Below are 22,450 nucleotides of genomic sequence, written 5' to 3'. Positions count from 1 at the left end.
AATACCTCACCTTCACACTTCATCAATGTATTATCCAAGTTTGTGCCTTCCTCTATTTTCTGGAAGAGACAGGGTATCAAACCAGTCTAGCTTTGCAAATCCTGTGCAGTTTTGGGCACAGATACTTAAAATGAAGTAAGTGCCCAAATAATCACAGAATCACAGAATGCTTTGGAGTGGAGGGGACCTTAAATATCATCTAGTTCCAGCCCCCTGCCATGGGCAAGGACATCTTCCACTAGACCAGATTGCTCAAAGTCCCTAGGTACTCTCACAGATAAGAAAAAGAAATTAATTTCTTGTAGAGAAGATGTAAGTTAACGAATCTGGATCTAATTAAATAGTGATACATTAATTTTGAAACAAATTCTACTAAGAATTCCTCAATCTGTACAGAATTCTGCTCTACAAATAAGCATCCTCTGAGAATTACCATAACTGCACAGCATGAGTAAACTTTCCAGTGCTGGCTGCCTAAAAGTATGGCAGAATCTTAAGTTTCCTGGCAAGAAAAGTATCTGAATATGATAAAACCACAGTTGCAAATATTATTAGGAGATACTGAAAGAATGAAAAATGAAACCTTTCTTTGTTGTGTTCACTGGGTGGACTCCGGTCTCCATATGAGTGTTTAAAAACCTTTTAGCACTGCCATGCACAAAACTGCTGTTGGAAAATTCTGGGGAAAATCTGGCCATTCCCCCTCAGAAACATTAATTTCTGAAACGACAGGTATCCATACAAACAGTAGGTCTCCATGCAGACAGACTACTTTAGAAGAAATTTCCAGCTGTTTAGCAGCTATGCAGGTCTCATACCAGCTTTCCTGTGCAGTGTTTCACCAAAATAAATGGCAAAGCACAACACATTTTCAGAAGCCCGCGCATCTGCTGAGCCATCTGATTTTCAGATGAAGTAGCAATTATGAATTCCCACAAAAAACTGACAGAAGGACAGCAAATTAAGGCATGCTAAGTGTGAAAGTACCAGGACTGACAGAGTAAGGGATGGGTAACATCAGAGACCAAAATCTCAGTGGAAAGTCTTATTAGTGGTTTATCTTCCTTGCTATCTTTTTTTACTGCAGCACGTCCCAACCTCCGAATAAGAACAGAGAAGAATGAAGATAGAGGTTTTTGTTCTTTATCTTGCTGATAAAGATTACATTATGAGGAGGTGTGTTGGGGCTCTTTTTATCTTACCCCATTAAAGCCTGAAGAAAATGTACATTACAAAATGGTTTATTCCAAACAGACAACTTGAAAAATTAGTTACAGACATCACAAAACTTTTCTTGCTAAAGCAGTTGACTGTGTGTTTTGAACATACACTCTAAAGTATGAAATAATATTTGGCAACAGCTATAAAGAAACAGATTCTGAAGAGTACATTACTGCACTAGAAGTCAATCATTAAGGGTCAGTGAAGCTGTTTTTGGAATGATGTACTTGTGAACTATTCAACTGACCAGAAGGTAAATATGCAGGGTATTATTGCAATGTTTTTTAAATTAAGAAGTAAGTAACCTTAATAAGAGATGTTGCAATACATGTGGTAATATTGGTCTTCTGCATTGTTTGCTACCTATCACATTATCACATTCCACTATGAACAGTCTTCAGGAAAAATAATACATATAGAAAATAAGATAACTAGTATGTAGACAATATTGCTCTCCATTTGAGAAGGGCAAATGAGTTTAATGAACTTAAGGACAAGCCACTTAGATGTTTCATATTAAAAAATAATTTGAACAGCAGTGAAGAGATTGCTTTTGTTTATGATTTAGGGAGAAGCTAGAGCAAAAAAATTAAGCTAGAGTCAAGAAAGTTTCAATCTTCTAATATCCAAAAGAAGGCAGCAATTGACATTTTTATTACTTTTAGAACTCCATAAATATGATGTCCTCTTATCACTCTTAGATCTCTCTTTGGGGACGGTTGGGTTGAATCAGACAGCTATGCAGTCCTACATGTATTTCTATGAAGCTTTGAAACATGTTCTTTTTTTAGTTACAAAACAAAACAGAAATTTTAAAAAATGCAGACCGACCTCCAGAATCTACATAATTTGGTATCTCTCAATGATGTTTGAAAATCTACATCATCTTCACTGCTGGAATCTTACAGGTTATTTTTTTCAGACAAGAAATTAATAATCCCGAGATCACTCACTGTCATATGTAAAAGAAATAAGCTATACACATGCAGTGTGACATCTGCACACATATTACCATGAATTTCCAATCACTCCTTCAATACGGCACTGTAGGCCACTGACCCTCAGCCACAGGGTTGACTGAGGTGATTTCCAACCTATGCATCCAGTTTCTTCTGTTCCTCCCACATGCAAAGAAGGGCAGCAACTCATTGGGATCCAATTTCAGACAATCATTAAACCAACAAGGAGTTATTCAGTGGGGAAAGGCAGAAGGCTGGATGGAAGTTGCCTCTGGGCTGGATTTAGCCCACAAAACAGAGTCTGGATGATGCCAGAATGGAAGGGTAAATTTCATAAGGAATGAAAGGGATAAAATAAGCTTTCATGGAATGAATAGCTAAGTAGCTCCCCAGACATATGAAGTCTTAGTGGCCAAAGGCTGAAAAATTGTAGTAACTACAGTGTGAGCACTGTACAAGAAGAAAATGCCTGCCAAATTCATGTTCTGATGCCAGAAATGTTTAAAATCATGAAAACACATAAACACAAATCTATAAAAGCATAAATATGGTCATTGCTAAGTTATGGGAACAACCCTATTGACTGCAGGAATGTAGCTAGTAAAATTCTCACAGCAAAACCAAGAATTGCTGAAATTACCATACCTTTCTGACTTTTTGTGATACACGGGAAGCACTTTTAATAATCAAGTTGGACACAAAGCCAAATGTCTGCACATAATCCTAAAAATAATGATTAAACTGATTCTCAAACAAATGTTAGCCAGGGATTTTTGTTAATGAAAGATGAAAAAAAAGCGTGAGTTCACATGAAAGCAGATGATTCCTTCTTTCTTACTGTAGAAGAAAACCATAAATTGGGTAGTAAAACCACCTGTAGTAAAAAAACCATAAACTGGGTTTTGCACAAGGACATTTAGGCTGCTATTGGAAACCTCCAATTTACTCCTGAGTGCAAATGTGTAAGAGGTACCAGCTCCAAATACACTACTTAATACACCACTAAAAACAAAGACTGTCTCTCATGTTGAACTGTCTGCACTTTCACACATGGGAACAAGTTCTTGGCAGAAAATCCTGTTCTAGGCCTATGACTCTCAGGTATGGGAAAGTGACCATGATACAGGCAAAGAAGCATCCCTGTGGAATCTCAGATCTTGAGTCAACATACCTACATCTCCCCTGGGGCCATGAAAGCGAGGCAGTGAACAAAAACAACTGAAAGAAGCAGGGCTGCTTGGCAGAGGTGAGGAAAAGTTTCACTGGCCGCTGGTACCTTCATGTTATGCAATGCCATGCCGGGCATAATGCTCCTTATTCTAGAAGAGCCAAAATATTGCACAAAGTGTCCCTGTTTTACCCAGACATCATCCCCTCCCCAGCACATCAGACACTGTACCATGCCTTGAAAACACTCTGGAGGAGAAAATAATTTCCCCTTTGAGTAAAGATGAGCAACAGGTAAAAATACTTCATGAGAGAGAACTCCTCAAGTTGCTGAGCAAGCAATTCCTAGCAAATCTACAGGTAAGGCCAAAATGAAAGTCATCTGAAGACAGGGATGAAGCTGATCAAGATGAGGAGTTGGATTGTTGCTGCTCCAGCTACACAGATTCACAGCTGGGTGGCCTCAAGTCTGAATAGCTCAGTATTATTTATTATGCCATGTCAAGGTTAGCCACCAGTTAGTTCATAGCAAAATAGAGAGGCTAGAAGGATACCTGAACCATAACTTTCAATTTTCAATCAACCAATGACTTGGCATACTAAAAAAGGCATAATAAGGCACTATTTCACTGAAATGTCATCCAGTTGAAAACCTGTCCCATGCAGCTAATGGATAAGATTGTTGATATGCAATACAAATCAAGTCTCTATCTGGGAAACAAAACTTTTTTTTTTACCTCACAGAAACCCTATATTAGAAAATTCTGGTTTAGCCTTCAGAGGAGATACTTTTTCAGATGAATGGCCTTTGGTCCTGTGAGAATAGGTGTGATGTTGTCAGTTGTGACATCCGAATTGCGTCAGGCCTCAAGCTGGAGTCCAAATTAAGATCATGAATATAAAGATGTCTTTCATTGTGTTTGTTTAGTTGTGCAGTCACGTCACCATCAGCTGTCTGTGACCACAGAACACTGAATCTCTTTTGATTCATGTCCACTTTAAATCTCTATCAAAAAGAAAAAAAAAAGGAAAAAAGTGAATAAAATTTACAGTGATTTTATATTTTGAAAACATTAGTCCAAATTATAGATACACAGGCATATTGTATTTTCAGTGCAGTCCTGGTCTTGCCACAAGTTTTTGCCATAATGTCCAACAGTACAAAATGAGCCATAAGTTTCAATGCAAAAATACATTATTTCAAAAGGTTCAAATAGACAAGCAAGAGATAATAAGAGGGAAGAAAGTAATTCCCTGGATTTAAAGGATTCAGATGGATAAAATGCTTAAGCAAATTTACTATATCAAGTACAGCATGGTGTTAAATGGTGACTACCATTTAACATCTTTTAGAAAAACAAAACATTTTAATCAGAACCTCTGTTTTTTAACAATATCTAGTAAACAATAGCTAGAACTCATGTGGTAGTAATGACCCCAGTAGTGTCTGACAGTGGTTTTTAAGTACACCAACCAGCGCTCTATCAAATTATCAATTTGAGGTCACTGGACACTTTATGTACATTTTTTCCATTTTTTCCTCTAGCTTTAAAAGGTTTTGTGGATCCTGCTACTTTGAATTTAAGAGCCAGTTTATTCTGTTCAGATTGGACGTGTGCTATGTTTTGGTATTGTATGAAATGGCTCCAGAGCACTCAGCATAAACAATGGTTTCAAGAACACTACACTAACACTACACTAAACATTTCAAAGCCATTTCAAAGCAATAGATTTGCTTTTTTCATACTCAGGTGTTTTTTTCTGGGTTTTTTTTTTTTTAATAACTAACAAAACTAACAAAGATGCTGTTGTCCAAGGAAGCACAGCACACAAGACAGAAAAAACTTTGCTAAGCTAACAGTTCCCAACTTCCTCTAACAGAGTCCACTTGTTTATTACTGATGCAGTTTAACCGCTGAAGAATTTCAACTGCCTCTCCTGAGCAGTGTTTTCATCTCTTCCCAACCAGCCCACCTGTAACAACAGAAGCAATTAACTCCAGTGCCTTCCTGAGCTGTATAGCCTGGCCAACTTCCAACAAGACTAAGAACTTGGAAAAGGGAATGATTGCTGCTGCCTGGGAGCAGAAGCAAACAGAATGAACAGCTGGAGTGAGACGAGATGCTCCTCCATGCAGTCATGGGCCACAGCTCCCTCCTAGTACAGTGCTCTTCTCCAAAGAACCAGCTGCCTTGGCAGGGAGCATCACTGAGGGACTCACTAAACTGACTTGTAAATGGGCTTATGATGGAAATGCAGTTGAGGCTTTTACAGCCAACCCTCCATACCCCACCACACAACTCTCATTAGAACAACTGAGGCTTGCTTCAGGGTATTGCCTGGCATTTGACAGTCAGTGTGCATCCAGCATAGCAGCTACAAAGCCACATTTCTAAACTCACAGTCATTAGCAGCAGCACACACTTGAAAGAACTTGACACCTATAGGAGGAAAGTAAATGCAGGAGGGCTAAGTACCTTCCTTCAGATCTTGTTATCAGAAGCAAGTTATATACACAGCAGCTTATGAAGAATTTTAGGTCCCAAGAACTCAGGTTACATTTAGAGAAACTGCTGAAAATTCATTTCTGTTTCATGGCAAATTAAGGGTCTCACAAGTCTGCACACTCTACATAATCTTTAAAAAATGGAACTTGGGTTCCTGGGCAACTTGGCCAATTCTGAAAATTTTACCCATGACAGTCTTTCATTCCCCAAAACATTAAACTGCAGAAACCACTCCCAAAACCAAGTCTGGGAAACAAATTTGCAGTTGCTCAGCGTAGCTCAATACTTAGCCTATTGAGTCACCACAATGACCACAGAACGGATGGATTATACGATTTTAATAGGTCAGACACCGCTGTTTTTTCCTTTACAATCACACATCCTAAAACAACTAAAAAGTAGTTGAGATAAGTCAGACACGTGTGCCCACACTCTGTTTATTTTGAAAAGTCATCACCTCTTCTCCAGATGAATGTTGTTATATTTACACCTGACCTTATGCTGCCTCTCTTCAGTCAGGGACAGGGATTGACACACACAGGCAAAGAGCTTGCCAGAATAAGAGAATTATTTCTCTAAACATAGCTTTGTCACTCCATCAGTTTGTGTGGCCAGGTGAGAAGTTTATCCTCCCCTTAATTGTGCCTATCTTTTGCAAATTTGATTGAACTAAAGGAATTTAACAACATGCAGTTCTCTTTTTAAATTAACACTGATAGGGCACCTCCTGATTGTTTTTCTGCGGTGCAGCTAGTTTTTAAGACATTAACCCTGACAGCTACAAATACACAGGCATCTCAATGTGCTGAGTACTGTACAATAGGGCAAGGAGGTTACTGTAAAAATACATGCACAGAAGAAAAAACCAAAAAAGCATTTTCTTCCTCCTCCTGACTTTCTTGACCACATGGAATTTCTTTTCTTCCCACCATCACATTTCTCATAGGACAATATGTTATTGGGCCTTCCTTGTAAATCATTCTGCAGAAAATAGTACGGAAGATAAGCATGAAACTGTGTGAACACAGCATGTGGCAAGTAACACTCCAGCTCTCAAACACCACCTGTACTATTTCTGCTCTGCTTCTCACTTTGTGCTTTTCTTTCTTCATAGCTGAACACTAACACCTGTTGCGTGGCTTCAGCAGTGCCAAAGAGCATACCCCTTGCTCTGTTTCTCCAAGAAAATGAAAGGTGACGGATGACATGAAGTTCTGGCCACAGTGCAGTCAGTAGGGTTTTTTTGTTTGGACTTTTTTGTGCCAGAATTTCCCACCAGTTTGCAGAGATGTCATACTCAAATCTACACCATTTGAAGTTACCTTAAAAAGAAACTCTTGCCCCAGCTGCAAACCATGCTGGTGACTGCTACCTATTTTGTGAAGTGTTCTGAGATAGTGGCCAACAGAGGGTTGAACAATAGTGAGGAAGGTTTAACATCCAGAGAGCACAAAAGGAAGTAATTTCATATAGTAGGCCATAAAGGATTAAAAAAAAACAATGTTCTGTGTTTAACAGCATGAACTCAGCTTTGCCTCAAGAGGTCTAGGGAGCTGTTTCAAGTGTTCCCCTTTCAAATTATATCTGGAATGAACTAGTCCAAATGGGAAACAGAACAATATACTCAATGTTTGTTTTCTTTTCTATTCTTCTGCTATTGGTATCAGCTGAGCACCACACAAAACTTTAAGATTGTCCCTGCCCACCTTGTCTATCCCCAAAAATTTGATCCTGAAGGAGAAAGCAGCAGTGCAAGGCATGCTGGAGAAAACAGAGGAAGTAGAGTGTAGATAAGGCAGGGTCTGTAAAAGGAGTGAAAAAGAGAGCTCAGAAATGAATCCAACTGGAATAGGTTCTCCTCAAAAAATCTCAGCCTAGGATCACTGTTGGTAGTTTTTACACTCTGAGCAACAGTGCAGGAGTCAAATGTGGACCTAGAGAAACACCCACCCAACAAGCTGGCTGAAACCACAACTATGACTTCTCTAATGAACTGGCTCTGCTGGCTGTCTGGCAAGCCAGGCATGTGCCCAGGTGGCAGGTGACACAGTGCAGCTGGACAGTGGGGAATGGGCAGTCTTTACCAATGGGGTCACTGCATCTCAGGTGATCTTCAAACAACTGATGGACAAAGAAGTAGCAAATGGGCATTTACCTTATGGCTACTTTTCTGGAGTTGAGGTAGGTATGAAAATGCCACATGGCAGAATGCATGAATTTGAAACATAGATCTACAATAAAACCTAAAAGTTTCATGTTTTCCTGTGGTTATGAGCCTGCAAGCCATTCCACACAGGCAAATCTTTGTGTCCTTGATTAACCTCAACCAACAACTCAAACAGGGCTGTGTCTCATTAAGGTCCACATTTGCAAGCTTCAGAAAATGCTCTGTAGAAAAATGTGGTTGTTGGCCAACCCTGATTGCTGCACATAAGTTACATCTGATAGGAGGAAAATGTGACAATTTAGACTGAAATTTCCTTACAGACCAGGGCAGCACTATTTTTCTTGTTGATTTTGTACTCACTGCCTCAGCATAATTACCTCTTTCTTGTCAGTGTCAAAACGGGGTGGAGGAGAGGTTATTTTTCAAAAGACAGAATAAATCCCTGTGAAATGAAGTTGTGATCACAATTCTAGACCTGATCCAACATATACTGAAACCAATGGGAGACTTTCTGTTGACTTAAATGGAAGCTGGGTCATGCCCTGAGCAGACATTACTGCACATATAACAAAACCCTTCTCCAACTATGGATGGCAGAAAACATGGACCCGGAAACATTAAAGACCCCTGAGGTCAGAAATTTGTCTACAAAAAACGTCTAACACAGCAGAAATCAACAAGCACACCTGACTGCACTCTGCCTCTTTCTAGCACTACCAACCCAGACAAAAGTGCATCCACAGCAGGTATTTATCAAAAATGTAGAAGGGTAAGATCTTGGAAAAAGACAAAATGTGGCCCAGAGTCCAAAATGTAGAGTAATTATTCAATCTTAAAATAAAGTTTTCAAGCAAAATACATATAAGCTTGAAGAAATGAGTGTAATACAACTTAGAAGCTAGAAAAGACTTGCATCGGGCTTTGTAGCAGAGTTTTATGGTTGTCAAAAATTAAAGGCAGCCTAGGACTTGCAGAAGAAGGGAAGCATGAACACCACATAGCCAGTGTCAGACTCTGTCAGCAAATCACCAGCAAACACCTGTATGTTTTTACCATTCTTCATATGGCTCCTATGCAAAAACAGTAATGAAAAAAGCTTACAATGAGGGACAGGTAAGCCTGAAAATGAGACACACAAACCAGTTCTATGAGTGTCAGGAGATTTGGAGGGAAAGGATCACAGAAGAGCATATGCTTCGGAAAGATTAAAACAATTACTGTGCAATGTTGATATGAAATTGATTGTCAGGAAACAAAAATACAGCAGGAAAAAGGGATATTGATCTTCTAACAGGAGAGACCATTAGTTTGGATGATACAGCATTTGTAGGCTGGTCATTACCTTGTCTCACACATCCTCAGGATGGATGCACTACTATTTGAACAATCTGTAGGTGGAAGAGGCGGAGGTTATGGGCCGACCTGCTACGCTCACACTGTTTTGACATATTGTCTGAAAGTGATTGACACTCAGTAGCCAGAAATGTCTTGCTCAGAAAGGCCTCTCTAGGCCAATCAGTTCTCCCACCCAACCTGAGTTTGGCAGGCTGAGGAAGGAAAGAGGCTCTTCTTTAGTCAGCTTTTTCCTACATTTGTTTTTCAGCAAATCAAGAAACACATAATGACACAGGGATTTTTTTGGGATTAGTTATGGGCTTAACAGATACATCCTGTATTAATGAAGAATAGGAAGATCCTGCAGGGCTGTGCAATGGGAAAGAATACACTGTACCATAGGTAATGGATGCATCCTGACACCCTGGCACTGACTTAGGACCAAGCGCTGACAAGGACCAGGAACACACAGAGAACTTGTAACTCAAACTTATTAGCTGATTACTTCATAATACCTTAGAATACCCATAACACTACAAACTTTTGGATTTGTTTCAAATTCCATTTAAATAGAAAAAGAGATTGGGGGGGCGGGGGGGGGGGGGAATGACAACTGACACTGTTGATCATAAATGTCTCGATATATACATACATATATCTACACGGAGGAGGGATGCAAACCATGCCGGCGACAGGTTTCCTAGCGCCAGCTGTTCGCAGCACGCCGGTGCCTCGCCTGCCGCCGTTTCCGCGCCGTGCCGACCCAGGCAGGGGAGGAGCCGCCGGCAACGCGGGGCCCGAGGGAGACCCCCCCGGCTTGGCATCACCCACACCCCTCGGGAGGCGCCTCCGGGCTCCGTGCCGACCCTCCCCGCCCCGCCCGGCCCGGCCCCGCCGCAGGTCCCGCCGCCACCTACTTCTTGCAGGGGATGAGCGCCTTCCTCTCCTCCAGGATGCGGAGGCGCTGGTTGGGACCGTCGTAGGTGACGGCGGCCCGCGTGTTGCGGCCCGAGCCGTGCTCGTAGAACACGGTGCGCCCTTCCCACTGCCGCGGCGCCTGGCACGGCTCGGCCGCCGCCGCCGCCGCCGCGCCGCGCAGCAGGAGGACGCCCAGCAGCAGGAGCGGCGGCCCCGGCCCCGGGCGCTGCCGCCGCCCGGCCGCCGGCCGCGCCATGCTGCGCTGCGCTCCCTGGGCGCACGGCCGGCCCGCACGGCGCGCAGGCGGGCGGGCTGCGCCGGGGGGCGGGCGCGGCCCGCCTCCAAACCCGCATCACCGCGGCGGCCAGAGGCGCTGCCGCCACAGCGCCCGGAACGCCGCCGGGGCACGGGGCGGCGCGGCCGCAGGCCACCGGGACCGTCGCCCTCTCACGCCTCCCTCCCCGCAGACGGGAGGGTCTGCGCGCCCCGGCCGTGCGCAGAGGGGCAGCTGCGAGCTCCAAGCCCTGGGTATTCTGCGTGAGCTCGGGGAGGGAGGGGATACGCGAACTGGAGTGACCTGCTGGGACAAACGGCTTTAATGTTGCCCTCGAGGGAGGCATTTCAGTGCCTCCCTACGGACAGACAGTGTCACCAACCATTCCTTCACCGCATGTATTCCTATATCTCCCACTGCCCTCTTAGGTGTATCACCTGTTCTTTCCTGCCTGCTCTGGATGTGCTTTTCTCACCCGCTAAGGAAGGGGAGGCCCATGCCCCAGATGCTCCGTTTCTGCAGCTCTGCTGCATCTGCAGGGAACACCACGGTACCTGGCCGGTGCAGGTACCTCTGAGCCACGCTGCGGCTCTCTCAGGTCACTGGGGTAACTTGGCATTGAGTTAATCTTCTTATCTCAGCGGGTCTCTCAAAGACTGGGGAACGGCATTTCCCACAGTGAAGAACGGGCTTGGAGGTCTTTCCGTGCAAGGCGGGACGGAGGTGGGCAGTGAAGGGAGCCCTCTGTCCCCGCCTGGGCACGCCACTCCTCCGCACCAGGGGTGCGTGGCCGTGGAGTGCCAAAGAAAGGAAAAATAAAAAACAGCTTGAGAAAAGTCTGAAACCCCTTCTTCCGCTCGTGTGCAGATGCGATTGATGGGGGACAGCGGCGGGGGAGCGGGGCGACGGGCGCACCGCCCGCACAGCAGCCCCGCACCGGCCCCGCGCTGCCCCGGCCCCGCCGCCCGCTCCCGTCTCAGCCCGGCCGCCGCCGCTTCCCCTACCCCGAGCAAACCGGGCCACGAGCCACCACCCCGTCTGGCCGCCCGACCACTTCACGCCTTTCCCCGTCCATGCCGAGCTCATGGAGGAAATTTTGCAACCCCCTGGAGGCGACGGGAACAGCCGCCGGAGCTCCCTCAAACCCGCAAAAAGTTTCTTCTCCCTTGAGAAAACGCGGCGTATAAAGTTCAGCCCCACGGGAAGAAGCCGCGGTTCCTACCGTCGCCTTCCCTCTCCCCGCGCCGGAGCGCAGAGCCCCGCCGCAGAACCCTGTGGTTTGAGTTTCCTTCCCCTCCTCGCCCCCCTTCCACCTGAAGGAATTTATGACACAGATGAAAACTGAAACGGAGCTGGAGCGGCGGCCGAGAGACGCAGTGATGTCGCCGGGGGATTAAACGGGGTGGAGGTGATGTCACCGTGCCTGCACAGCAAAACGCACACATACACGCACACCCCCCACCCCCCGGAGGAGCGGGGCTGCCAAGGGAGCGCGATCGGCCCCACGTCACTCGTGCCACTGGTATAAATGCGGTCCTGCGATGTCCATGGCTGTCGGCGCGGCGGCTCCCGCGACTTGACTGCAGCAGGGCTCCGGGAGGCAGCGCCGCTCCGCGCCCTTCGGCCGCCGGGACCCGCGGGGCGGCGGCGGGCGGCGGCGGACGAGGAGGACAAGGAGGAAGAGGAGGATGCTGCGCGCCTTGGTGGCGGTGTCCCTGTGGCTGCGGGTGAGCCCGCGGGCGCAGGGCGCGCCGTGCGAGGCGGTGCGCATCCCCATGTGCCGCTCCATGCCCTGGAATATCACCCGCATGCCCAACCACCTCCACCACAGCACCCAGGAAAACGCCGTCCTCGCTATCGAACAGTACGAGGAGCTGGTGGCCACCGGCTGCAGCCCGGTCTTGCCCTTCTTCCTCTGCGCCATGTACGCCCCCATCTGCACCCTGGAGTTCCTCTACGACCCCATCAAGCCGTGCCGCTCCGTCTGCCAGCGCGCCCGCGACGGCTGCGAGCCCATCATGCGCCGCTACAACCACAGCTGGCCCGAGAACCTGGCTTGCGACGACCTCCCCGTCTACGACCGCGGCGTCTGCATCTCCCCAGAGGCCATCGTCACCGACGTGCCGGAGGGTGAGAACTCTGGGGGCAGCGAGAGGTGGGAGGGAGGAGTCCCTCCACCGCCGCGGGACGCCCCAGGGTGGGACGGGGGGGCTGCGGGACCCCCACGCTCCAGTCCTGGAGCCTCTACCGACAGTTTTCACTCCCTGAAGCACTTCTGTTTGCAGATGTGAAGTGGACGGACTTCACACAGGGCTTTATGGTGCCGGACAGACCTCTGGAGCCTGACTGCAGGAGCCGTGGCCAGGGTGAGCCTAGGACGATCCCCCGCCTCCACCTCCCGGGAGACAGGGTCCTTCTGACACCCCTCAACCTTTCTCCCTTCTCTTCCTTTGAAGAGCGGTGCAGGTGCAAAAAGACAAAGCCTACGCTGTCAACCTACTTGGCCAAGAACTACAGCTACAGTAAGTGCATGGGGGAAATGCTTTACTTTGCCTGCCCCACATCCTCCTCGTGTCCCTGCAAGTTAGGCAGCTCTGTGTGGGTGCTGAGCCCACACCAGGCTCCATCCAGCAAGTGTGGCACGAGAAGACTGCCTTCAACACAGCCTTTCCAAGTGGGTGTTTGCTGGGGAATACCTAGCTGTCCTCTTCCAAAATCCAGCTGTAGCACACACCATGTAGCACACACCATAATTGCACAAATGATGGTGTGTTTCTGACAAAAGCAGTAAAATGTCAGTAGTGTGCACCCTGCAGAAAGGGTAGTTGCTGCTGCAAAGGTCACTCTAGTAAAGGCAGTTAAGCCTGATGTGAGTGTGATGACTTGGCCAGCTCCTGTTTTCATCCAGCAGGTAGAATAAACAGGGGTTTGCTACCCAAATAAAACTTGTAAATGTGAACCAGCTGCAGCAAAGTAAAAAGTTTTTAGAAATTTGCATATACTTATTAGCCAGACAATTCTGTCTGGCGCAGAATTGTCAGAGAATAACTGAATTCAGTGACAATTTACACCATCCAGCCACAGAGATAGCTGATAGTTTTATTATATGTTGGGTGACATATTTGCAGTAAAAATAAGTGTTCACCCCTCTTTCCCCTTGGCTTCCCCCTGCCTCAGTTTTCTGATGGTGTGAGTCAGGAAGAACTCTAATTAATATTAGATAAATGCCAGATTAAACTTAGTGTCAATACAAAGCCTCTATTGACTGAATTTTATATGCAGTGTTTCTTCATTTTGCACTTGGTGGGTATTTTCTCAGATGGTAGGTTTTTTCCCAGTCATTTATCTAGTTCTTCTGCAGTAGGTTTATAACATAGTTCAGTTCCTATTTGTTTGCTATCAAATGAAAGTCAGTTTGTAGCTATTTGCTTCTTTGTTAGCATGTTTGGTGGGAACAATCAAGCTGAACCTCTAGATTAGGTAATTGTACAACTTTTTGTTCATTATAGCATTTTGGTGCATTTACACGACTTACTCTTTTTATATAATTCTTTGATCTGTATCGGTACAACATAGAGATATGTTTAGGTGGAACAATAAGCTACCACAGTTGCCTGGAACATTTGAAAAGTAGTGATATCAAATGACTGTTCCAAAATGAAAGACAGGTGTTAGCTATATAAATTCTGATTCCAGTGGTTTTGGTGGGAGTGTTCCTTGAGTAAAACTGGTGTGTTGAGGTCCAAAATTTAATTTCATTGAATTTATGAAATCAAGATTTTGTTTTTGAGATGTAAATTTTTATTCAGCACCCTGTGATATAAATAGACCTATTTATATGGAAAAGGAATTGAGGGACGAGATTTAATGAGTTTAGAATCAATCAAATTTTTTTTTAAAACCTTTAAAATAAGACATACAGCCAAATTGTACTTTCAGTTGTACCAATCAGACTTGAAAACAGATTGTGAGTCTCCAAAATTGAAATTCCTCACATGTTTTGTGTGTGATACATGTCCTGATAAAGGTAGCGAGGCGTAGTGTGGTAAACCCCAGACCGTATTAACAGTGCTGGTCTCCTGTTTTCTATGTGTGAAGTTTACTACAAATGTTTTGAGGTTCATGTGGAGGCTTTTGACCCAGTGGCTGGCAGGAGCAGGCTGATCACCCTGTGATCTATACACTTCTCATGCCTCTTTCACTGAAGAATTTTTGGACAGCAGAACCCTTTCTATTTTGACGTATCCTAGAGACAAAATCCTTTATGTAAAAATCATACTTAATTTATTAGATCTGGTATTTCTCACAAGAGAGAATGGATAAAATGCTGGAGTGGTAGGCGATGTCAGAGTTTGTCAGTACAAAGTTAGCCCAGGGATCATTTCAGAGCAATCTATAGTGTTTCACCTTCTTGCATCTGTGTAGGCAGTTTTCCTCAATGAAAGGTAAAAATACAAATGATTGTGTATTCAGAGTTAGAAGAACCTTTCTCAGTGTCTTGTTTATATGAGGATCTCACTATTGGTAGAGAATCCAAAGGCAAAAGATGAAAAAAAGTATAGCTCAAGTAAATAATGGAAATCCTAAGCCTCTTAGTTTTTTTGACTATTGTTTCTAGCCTTCCCTTGTTTCTTATATTTAAGAAAAGACTATATTTCCTGATTACAATCTACAGGAAGTGATTTTATTATTGAAAAGACTGAATTCATAACAGCTGTCTGTGAGGTAAATTATTCATTACTTAATTGGAAATAACCAGATGTGGCTGGAGAATGGGTTAGATTTATGCAAAGGGTTCTTCAAGTCTGAGTTGAAGGAGCTGTTTGAGCTGTTTGTGTGTGTGATTCCAGGCGAGATTGGTTGGCCTGATCTGGCAAAGATTTAAGCACATGTTTAATTTTACAGTTGTCAACAGTCCTACTGAAAGCCAAATTGAGATCAGGCCTCTGTTATTCTAAGCCACTGTTCATGCCCACACAGGCAGAAGTAGTTCTAGTTTCACAACCAAAACAGCAGCTTCCAATTCAGTATATTTTATTTAATTTTGAGATGCATTTAAATTTCCAAGACTGTTTATTGTTCTCACTCCTCTATTTTTCTATTTGCAGTCATTCACGCTAAAGTAAAAAGCGTAGAAAGAGGGAACTGCAATGAGATAACGACTGTGGTTGAAGTCAAAGACATACTCAAGTCTTCAACACCAATTCCTCTGTCCCAAGTGCCTCTTCTTACAAATTCCTCCTGCCAATGCCCGCCTCTTCAACCAAAGCAGGATGTTCTCATCATGTGCTATGAGTGGCGCTCAAGGTGAGCCATGATGTCTGGCAGAAAAGTGTTAGAGCCGTCTGTGATAGATGGGAAGGAGGACCAGTAAATCTTCCTCAACACAGGCTTGTTTTGCTGGTAGTTTTTCTTAGGCAAACAAATACATGCATGTACATGTTTCCATTACTTTCACAGCTGACATTGTCCACTTCATCAGCCTCAGCTCTGTGCCATGATGTGTTTACAAAATTTGACTCATGCAAAGAGCATAAAATCTGGTGGCATTAGGTGCTGACAGCATAGTGATAAAGCATCATGCAGCAGTTCAGTTGCCTCCAGCTTGGGAGTGTTTTTCCAGGACCACTTTCCATAGGGATGAGTCGCTTTTTGTGCAGCAAGTCTAGTGGTGGCTGTAGATGATGATCTGTGTTGGCAGGACCACATGGAAGGCATCGTTCTGCCTGACCGGGGGAGTGGGCAGGAGATGATACACATCCTCTGTCAGCAGAGCTGCTGGAGTCAGAGCCAGGCCTTCTCTTCTGGCCTGTCCATACTTTGGACCAGTGCCATCAACGAGATGTTTCTGATCCCGCAACCGTAGCAGGACCAGCCAAAGCTGCAGCCATTGGAGCTCCAGCTCCCGGATGGCAGATGAAAAGTAAATACTCTTAGAGCAGCTTGCCAGTCCTGCTATATGATTAAAATTAAAAACAAAACAAAACTAACTTTACCAGACCTTTCATCTGGCAGTTAGCCTAGCCCCAGGCATGGAAGGAAATCCAGCATGCTGGCGTGGAGGAGAAGGAGTGATGAATCACAGCTCCCTTTTCTCCCTGGTTCCTTGAGGCAGAAGGGGACATCCCATCCACATTAGCACCCCAAGCGCACCAGTAGATGCCAGCAGAGCAGGTTGTGGTGCTTTAGGTTCTGTGTAGGTCTGTGTGTTGTGGTTTGGAGGCAAGGCTGTCTGTAAAATGTGCAGGCTGGTTTTGCTGTGATGTTGCTGTTAATTGTCCACACACACTTGTAAGGACCACAGAACATCCACATGTGGGATGTGATGGGCCTTGGGAGCATTTTATAGGTGTTTCTAAAATTTGCCATCTGATGTCTTACTGCTTTAGCTTGTTTTTTGGTAAGCTAGCAGACTCAGTATTTTATTACTACCCAGCTCTTTGCCCCTCCAGGTCTGGAAGTATTTTACAAATATTAGTGTAGAGCCCTCTATTTGTGTTAGTCATTTTAGGGATACAAGCTCTGACTCATGTAAAAGGGCAATGACCAGAACGGCGATGGAGGAGCTCTGGGCTGCAGAGGATCCTCTGGAGACTGATAGGAAAGGGAGATTTCATAAGTCAAAGATCACAATCGGCATCTCCATTATTATGGAAAAAACACGTGATTCACTAAATGTCTTGTGATGGTTTTTAAAGGTCATTGAGGTTTTTAATTTCATATAGTGTACTAAAGTGGATTTGAAAAAGAAACATAAACTATTATATGTGCTTCCTGTTGAACTCAGTGGCAGGAAAACAGAAGGTTTTGAGTTACAGCAGTTTTTGAAATGACAAAATGGGTTCAGGCTGTACCTCCTTGGCAGTCAATAGCAAAATACCTATTCCCTGTTGTCAGGGTTAGAACCTCACTGGATAATTTGACCTGAACCAAAGCTGTGCCAGATGTACCCCATGTTGTGGTTTCATCCATGGCAGTATGGCCTTGGCATCAATCCTGTACGTTAGCTGTCTAATTTTTCTTCTGAAAAAAATGTACAACATACTGGTCCTGATTCTCCAAGGTTTGCACTCACATTAGGCCTTTTATGTTTGGTCAAACTGGATGGACAGTGGCTAATGACTATGAGAGACAGCATTTTGTACTGTGTTTGAGCTGCTACGAGCAGTGATGCTACTCATAGAAACTGGAGGTCAGGCCCTGCTACACTGTTTAACCTTCACCAGCCAGAACAGTGCACTTATGACAATGTCTTGATGTTTCCACCCAACACTGGTGTTTAAATACAACCCCCCAGAATTTTAGTGGCATTTTTATTAGGGCATGTTATGACCTACTATCTCAACCAACCAAACAACAACAACAAAAAAACCAAGAAGTTGTCTCTAGGTTGGGATGTGGAAGGTGTGGCATCAGACTGCTTTAGAATAAGCTGCTTCAGGAGCTGTTTAAGGCATATATATTTAACAGTCAGATTTTTGTTTTGTTCACTTCATAACACCTAGACTTAATGTTTTCATGCAGGAACTAGCCAGAATTCACTGGTAGGCAAGTATGGCAAGTATCACTAACCATACCTCTTCCAAATTCATCTTAAAGGACTCATTAATGAGTTAGATGTACTGCCATCCTCATGTATTTATAGGTAGAAATGGATACAATTGTAAGTGATCATGTACTTATATTACTGTTTTCAGCTAAGCTGTATTAGCTGGTGCATGTGAGACAGCTTATTTTTTTAAGTCAGATGTAAAATGCATCAGTTTAATCTACTCTTCACACAAACACACAGAGAAACATATGGTATCCCATCATCCCATCCATAAAACCTGTCAGGACCAGTACCTGTGGGTGCATTACAACCCCAGTCTGTGTCAAATCATTTGGAATGGCATCTCATGAATTAAAATCAGAAATATGTATAATTTGTGTGTATTTCTTAATTTTCAGGTTGATGCTTCTTGATGGATGTCTAGTTGAAAAATGGAAGGACCAACTAAACAGAAGATTTAAGGTAAAATGCAACCAAAGAAAAGAAGGCTGAGGTTCTTGATAAAAATTTAAACACCTTTGTTTTATTTCAGTATTGATTAACTTCAATGACTTTCAGATATCTATATCATTATTTTCACTTGAACATTTTCAGCCCTCATAGTTACCCAAGTTTAAGTGAAAATTTGAATACTTTAATCTTGAGTTTTAGGATCTCTAAAATTTTTTTTAATTTTACCTTGTGGGATGATCTTTGTGTGAACTCTGGTTTCTTACAATAATGTCTCTACGAATTTCTTTCATATCCCTGCTACTGCAAGGAGTGATGATATGAAAGGGAAGATGATATGCAGATGAGTACATAGCCCACATTAGCTATGAAAATAAGTTTAAATCCTCTGCACTGGATTAATGTTTTTTGCTGCATTAAAGATTACAGGCTGGAGATGCACACTTCTCACCAGGTACTCCCTACTAAGACCCACCCAAAAGACTGGACATTGTTTCTCTGGATTCAGGAAACACTGGAAGGAATGTCTTTAGTATAGAGACATGGGTGGCAGGCACATCAGATTCTCCTGCTTTTTGGGGCTTCAGGATAGCACTTGATATCACTCTCTATTTGTAAATACCTCTTTTTAATGGAAAGAAAGGATGTATTGAGAGGAGGTCTGATTCTTCCTCCCAGTTTTAGACATGGAAGAAAGTTATTTTTGGAATTCAGAAAGGCTTTCAGAGCATTAAGGACATACATATATGTTTATGTATGTTTCAATTATAAGTTGATTGGCAATTGATAGAGAGGAGGAAAAGCAATGTAGGAATCCATAAGCAGAAGCTTTTAGATTACAGACCAACTTATTGCAGGAAATTGCATTCAATGCTTCTCTCATACCCTCTTCACTTACTCATCTGTAATCTATGTGTGGAAAACATGCTTTATATCTATAAAAAATAAATGCATGTCAATTGCAGGGGATGCCATGTGGGATTTAGAGGAATACTGACATATGATTTGGATTCCTGAAATCCTTTAGCTGTCAACTTAATAGCCTGTTACTGGCGCACAGTGTGTTTTAGTCACCTCCTCACACTGTTTTGTCATTTCTAATTGTGTCTTGAATCATGTTTAGGCGTTAGTTTTCAGATTGTCAAATAGATGCATGACTGCCAAAAAAAAAAGCCCTTCAAAGCATATGTAATTTCCTCTCATATTTCAGAAACTAAATCCTTGTTTAAACATGTTGGAGTGGGACACAACTAAATATCTTCTGATAGTTTTGGTTTTATAAAGATGCATAAAATAACTCTGACCACACAAAGCCAGTATGGAGCTAGGTATCACAGTGGCTTCATTTTAATGCCCATCATTCATCTCTGAAGACTTGCATCCAAATTTTGTCTTGAGTTCCCACCTACAATGGATGTTTTGAGCTGTCTGTCAACCACAGAAGACAGTTGTTAACATAACCACAACATTGCTGGTCTTTTCTCTAGCCAGGACAAGAGTCTGAGCTGCAACAAAGACAGTGCAGAGATACTGAATAGGCAAGCTGGAGAACATTTCTCTTGCTCTGATCACTGGGTAAATCCACTGCCTTTAGGAATTTCAGAAGGGAAAGATAATAGAGGGGAGAGGTGAGATCTTTTCTGGGTTGTATTGCCTGCCTTGTTTTCCTTAAAATAGGTATTTCTGTTCCTGGAGGTGAAAGTCTGCAGTCTCTGTTGCTGTTTTATGGATCCCTCCATGTTTTGGAGAGCTGACCAGTTAAACTTACTGTAAAAACATATTTTGTAACTACTGAACTATTGGAAAATCTGACAGCTGTTATCTTTGGTAGGCTTGTTGCTTTTCAAAATTTATTGGAGATGCTGCTGAATAAAACTGCAGGTGCATTATTCAAACCATGCCATTGCAACTCTCGACACTGTGATTTCACTGTGATCATTGCTATTGTCTGTCCATAACATAAGCTTGTTCATGCCCAGTCCTTTCCACCCCAGAGAAAAACAGAAGTGGAAAGTAAATACCAGCTCCCCTTGTAGCTGTGTGCTTAAATATATATTGTGAAAGGATAGTTTGATTCCTGTAGACTTTTCTGAGGAAAAGTCAAATAGCAAGTCCAGCAAGACAGCAAAGAAGGGCCTTGCAAAGGAGCTCAAATGTACTAGTCCTGACTTTTTGGCATGATGCAACCTCCTCTGTATTTCTGAAAAGGTACTCACATGCAGCATGCACATGAGATGGGCAATTGTCATTTCCATCAGCTGGTATTGTGGAAATCCCCTCTCACCTAGAACACACTCCCTGCAAATAGCCATTACATGCTGACATCAGTGGCCTTGCAATATAGAGCATAAGACTGTTAAAGGTAGCACTAGCATCAGTGGTTCAGGATAGCTTTGATTAGGATGTAATTATTTATGATTATGTCCTTCCCTAACTCATCCTCTTTGTCTTCTGCATTTCTACAGAGGTGGGAACAGAGGCTGCAGGAACAAAAGCGGCGAACTGCTCGCAGTAGAAACCACAATTCGGGACGCAGTGGTCAGAGTGGAGCCCTGAAACCGCAAACCAAGAACACCAACCCACTGATCAGTGGCTCCAAAAAGGCCATTAAAATAAGAAATGGCCAGAAAGAAATCAACCCCAAAAAAGTATGAGTGTGAAATTCCCAAAAGGAAGGACTCTGCCTGCACGACAAGGGTCACAATCTGGCTTGGTCAGCATGTTTTATTAACCTGGAACTCATCGACTTAAAAAAAATCATGTCAGTTTCTACATAGACCTCTTTGCTGCACTTTACTGTTACAAGGTTTTCTCATCCTTTCATGTCACTGCAAGCCATAGAGCATAGGTTTGCACTAATAGGAGGTAGGCATATTCCAGCTGACTGAGCTTTGTCTTTGGGCTCTGATTTCCCATCTAGATAGAACTAGCCTTGGCTGCCAGAGGTTTTGACTCCTTGTACCAGTTTTCTGGTTTGCTTCCCTGCCAGATGTTGGAGAGTTGCATGGAGTTTCTCTCTCTCCTCAGCTGGTGTAGTAGTTGGTGAGTTAGTCTGTGAGTTAGTCTGTGAATTAGCTGAGAGCTCACTAGACCAGGCAGCTGAGGAGCAGGATGAAGGATGGTAACCTCTGGCAGATATCTCAGGCAGCAATGACTGCAGCTGCTGGAGCTGAACCTATCTGCTGTTTGGAATCACAGCCCTTGTTCAGAGTGTTCAAAAGCATAGTTTACCATTAAGCATCTGGGTACACATTATGTGATCATTTTTATGTGTGTGCCAAAATTATGCTTACAGTGATAGCATTTGATCTTGTGGGTTTGTGTAGTAAAAATGTATTCAAAGCAGACATTTAATTTTTTTATTGTACTTCAGGCTGGCTTCTGTTGTTCTAATTTCAAATATATTTAAACATCTAATTGAAAAATCTGTATTTTTTTGAAAGGACTGATTAAAGTGAACAGATCTGTAGAATTCTTAAAAGTAACACATTTGCTGTAATATAGCTTTGCTACGAAAACTGGAATAGAAGCTTTATTCTAAAGATAACTGTCAGCTACTGTACAGAATTAAGGAGAGATTAGGGCTTCAAGTGGCTCAGTAATCATTTGGATAACTTTTTATTATTTGATACCATATTTCTAACCTTTGTCTGAGATTAAATAAATACATACATAAATCAGCTTTGTCCTTATTAATGAGCTTCTCAAAGCAACTGGCTGTCTGCAGTTTTTCATATCAGAAAGTAACATTTATGCATTTAAGGGTGACAGAAGAACAAATTATTTTATTTATGGGGTATGTTTACTGACTTAACATTTTCTGTATGAGGCATTAGAGCAGCAAAGGTGATACAAATCTAATCAATATAACTCCAAGATGTCATTTGTGCTATTCCTTCC

The 22,450-nt window shown here is 43.4% G+C and overlaps 2 protein-coding genes across 2 annotated transcripts in view; one reads left to right on the top strand and one right to left on the bottom strand.

Moving 5' to 3' along the window:
* The window catches only part of EPDR1 (ependymin related 1), a 29,065-nt gene extending 18,526 nt beyond the window's left edge, over nt 1-10,539 (bottom strand). Inside the window, exon 1 of the mRNA XM_031503909.3 lies at nt 10,274-10,539. Within this exon, the coding sequence (XP_031359769.3) occupies nt 10,274-10,530 (257 nt within the window). The 5' untranslated portion in view covers nt 10,531-10,539. The remainder of the gene's footprint in view (nt 1-10,273) is intronic.
* Nucleotides 10,540-11,528: 989 nt separating this feature from the next.
* On the top strand, nt 11,529-22,227 carry SFRP4 (secreted frizzled related protein 4). Its single transcript, XM_021553266.3, has 6 exons — nt 11,529-12,678; nt 12,834-12,914; nt 13,005-13,070; nt 15,657-15,855; nt 18,499-18,562; nt 21,016-22,227. Exons 1-6 carry the CDS (start codon nt 12,237-12,239, stop codon nt 21,202-21,204), a joined length of 1,041 nt encoding a protein of 346 aa, XP_021408941.3. The 5' UTR covers nt 11,529-12,236; the 3' UTR covers nt 21,205-22,227.
* The last annotated feature ends 223 nt before the right edge of the window (nt 22,228-22,450 follow it).

The sequence above is a fragment of the Lonchura striata genome, chromosome 2 (genome assembly GCF_050655825.1).
Source record: "Lonchura striata isolate lonStrDom1 chromosome 2, ASM5065582v1, whole genome shotgun sequence".
In the NCBI taxonomy this organism is placed as follows: Eukaryota; Metazoa; Chordata; class Aves; order Passeriformes; family Estrildidae; genus Lonchura; species Lonchura striata.
This window is presented reverse-complemented; position numbering and strand designations above follow the sequence as displayed.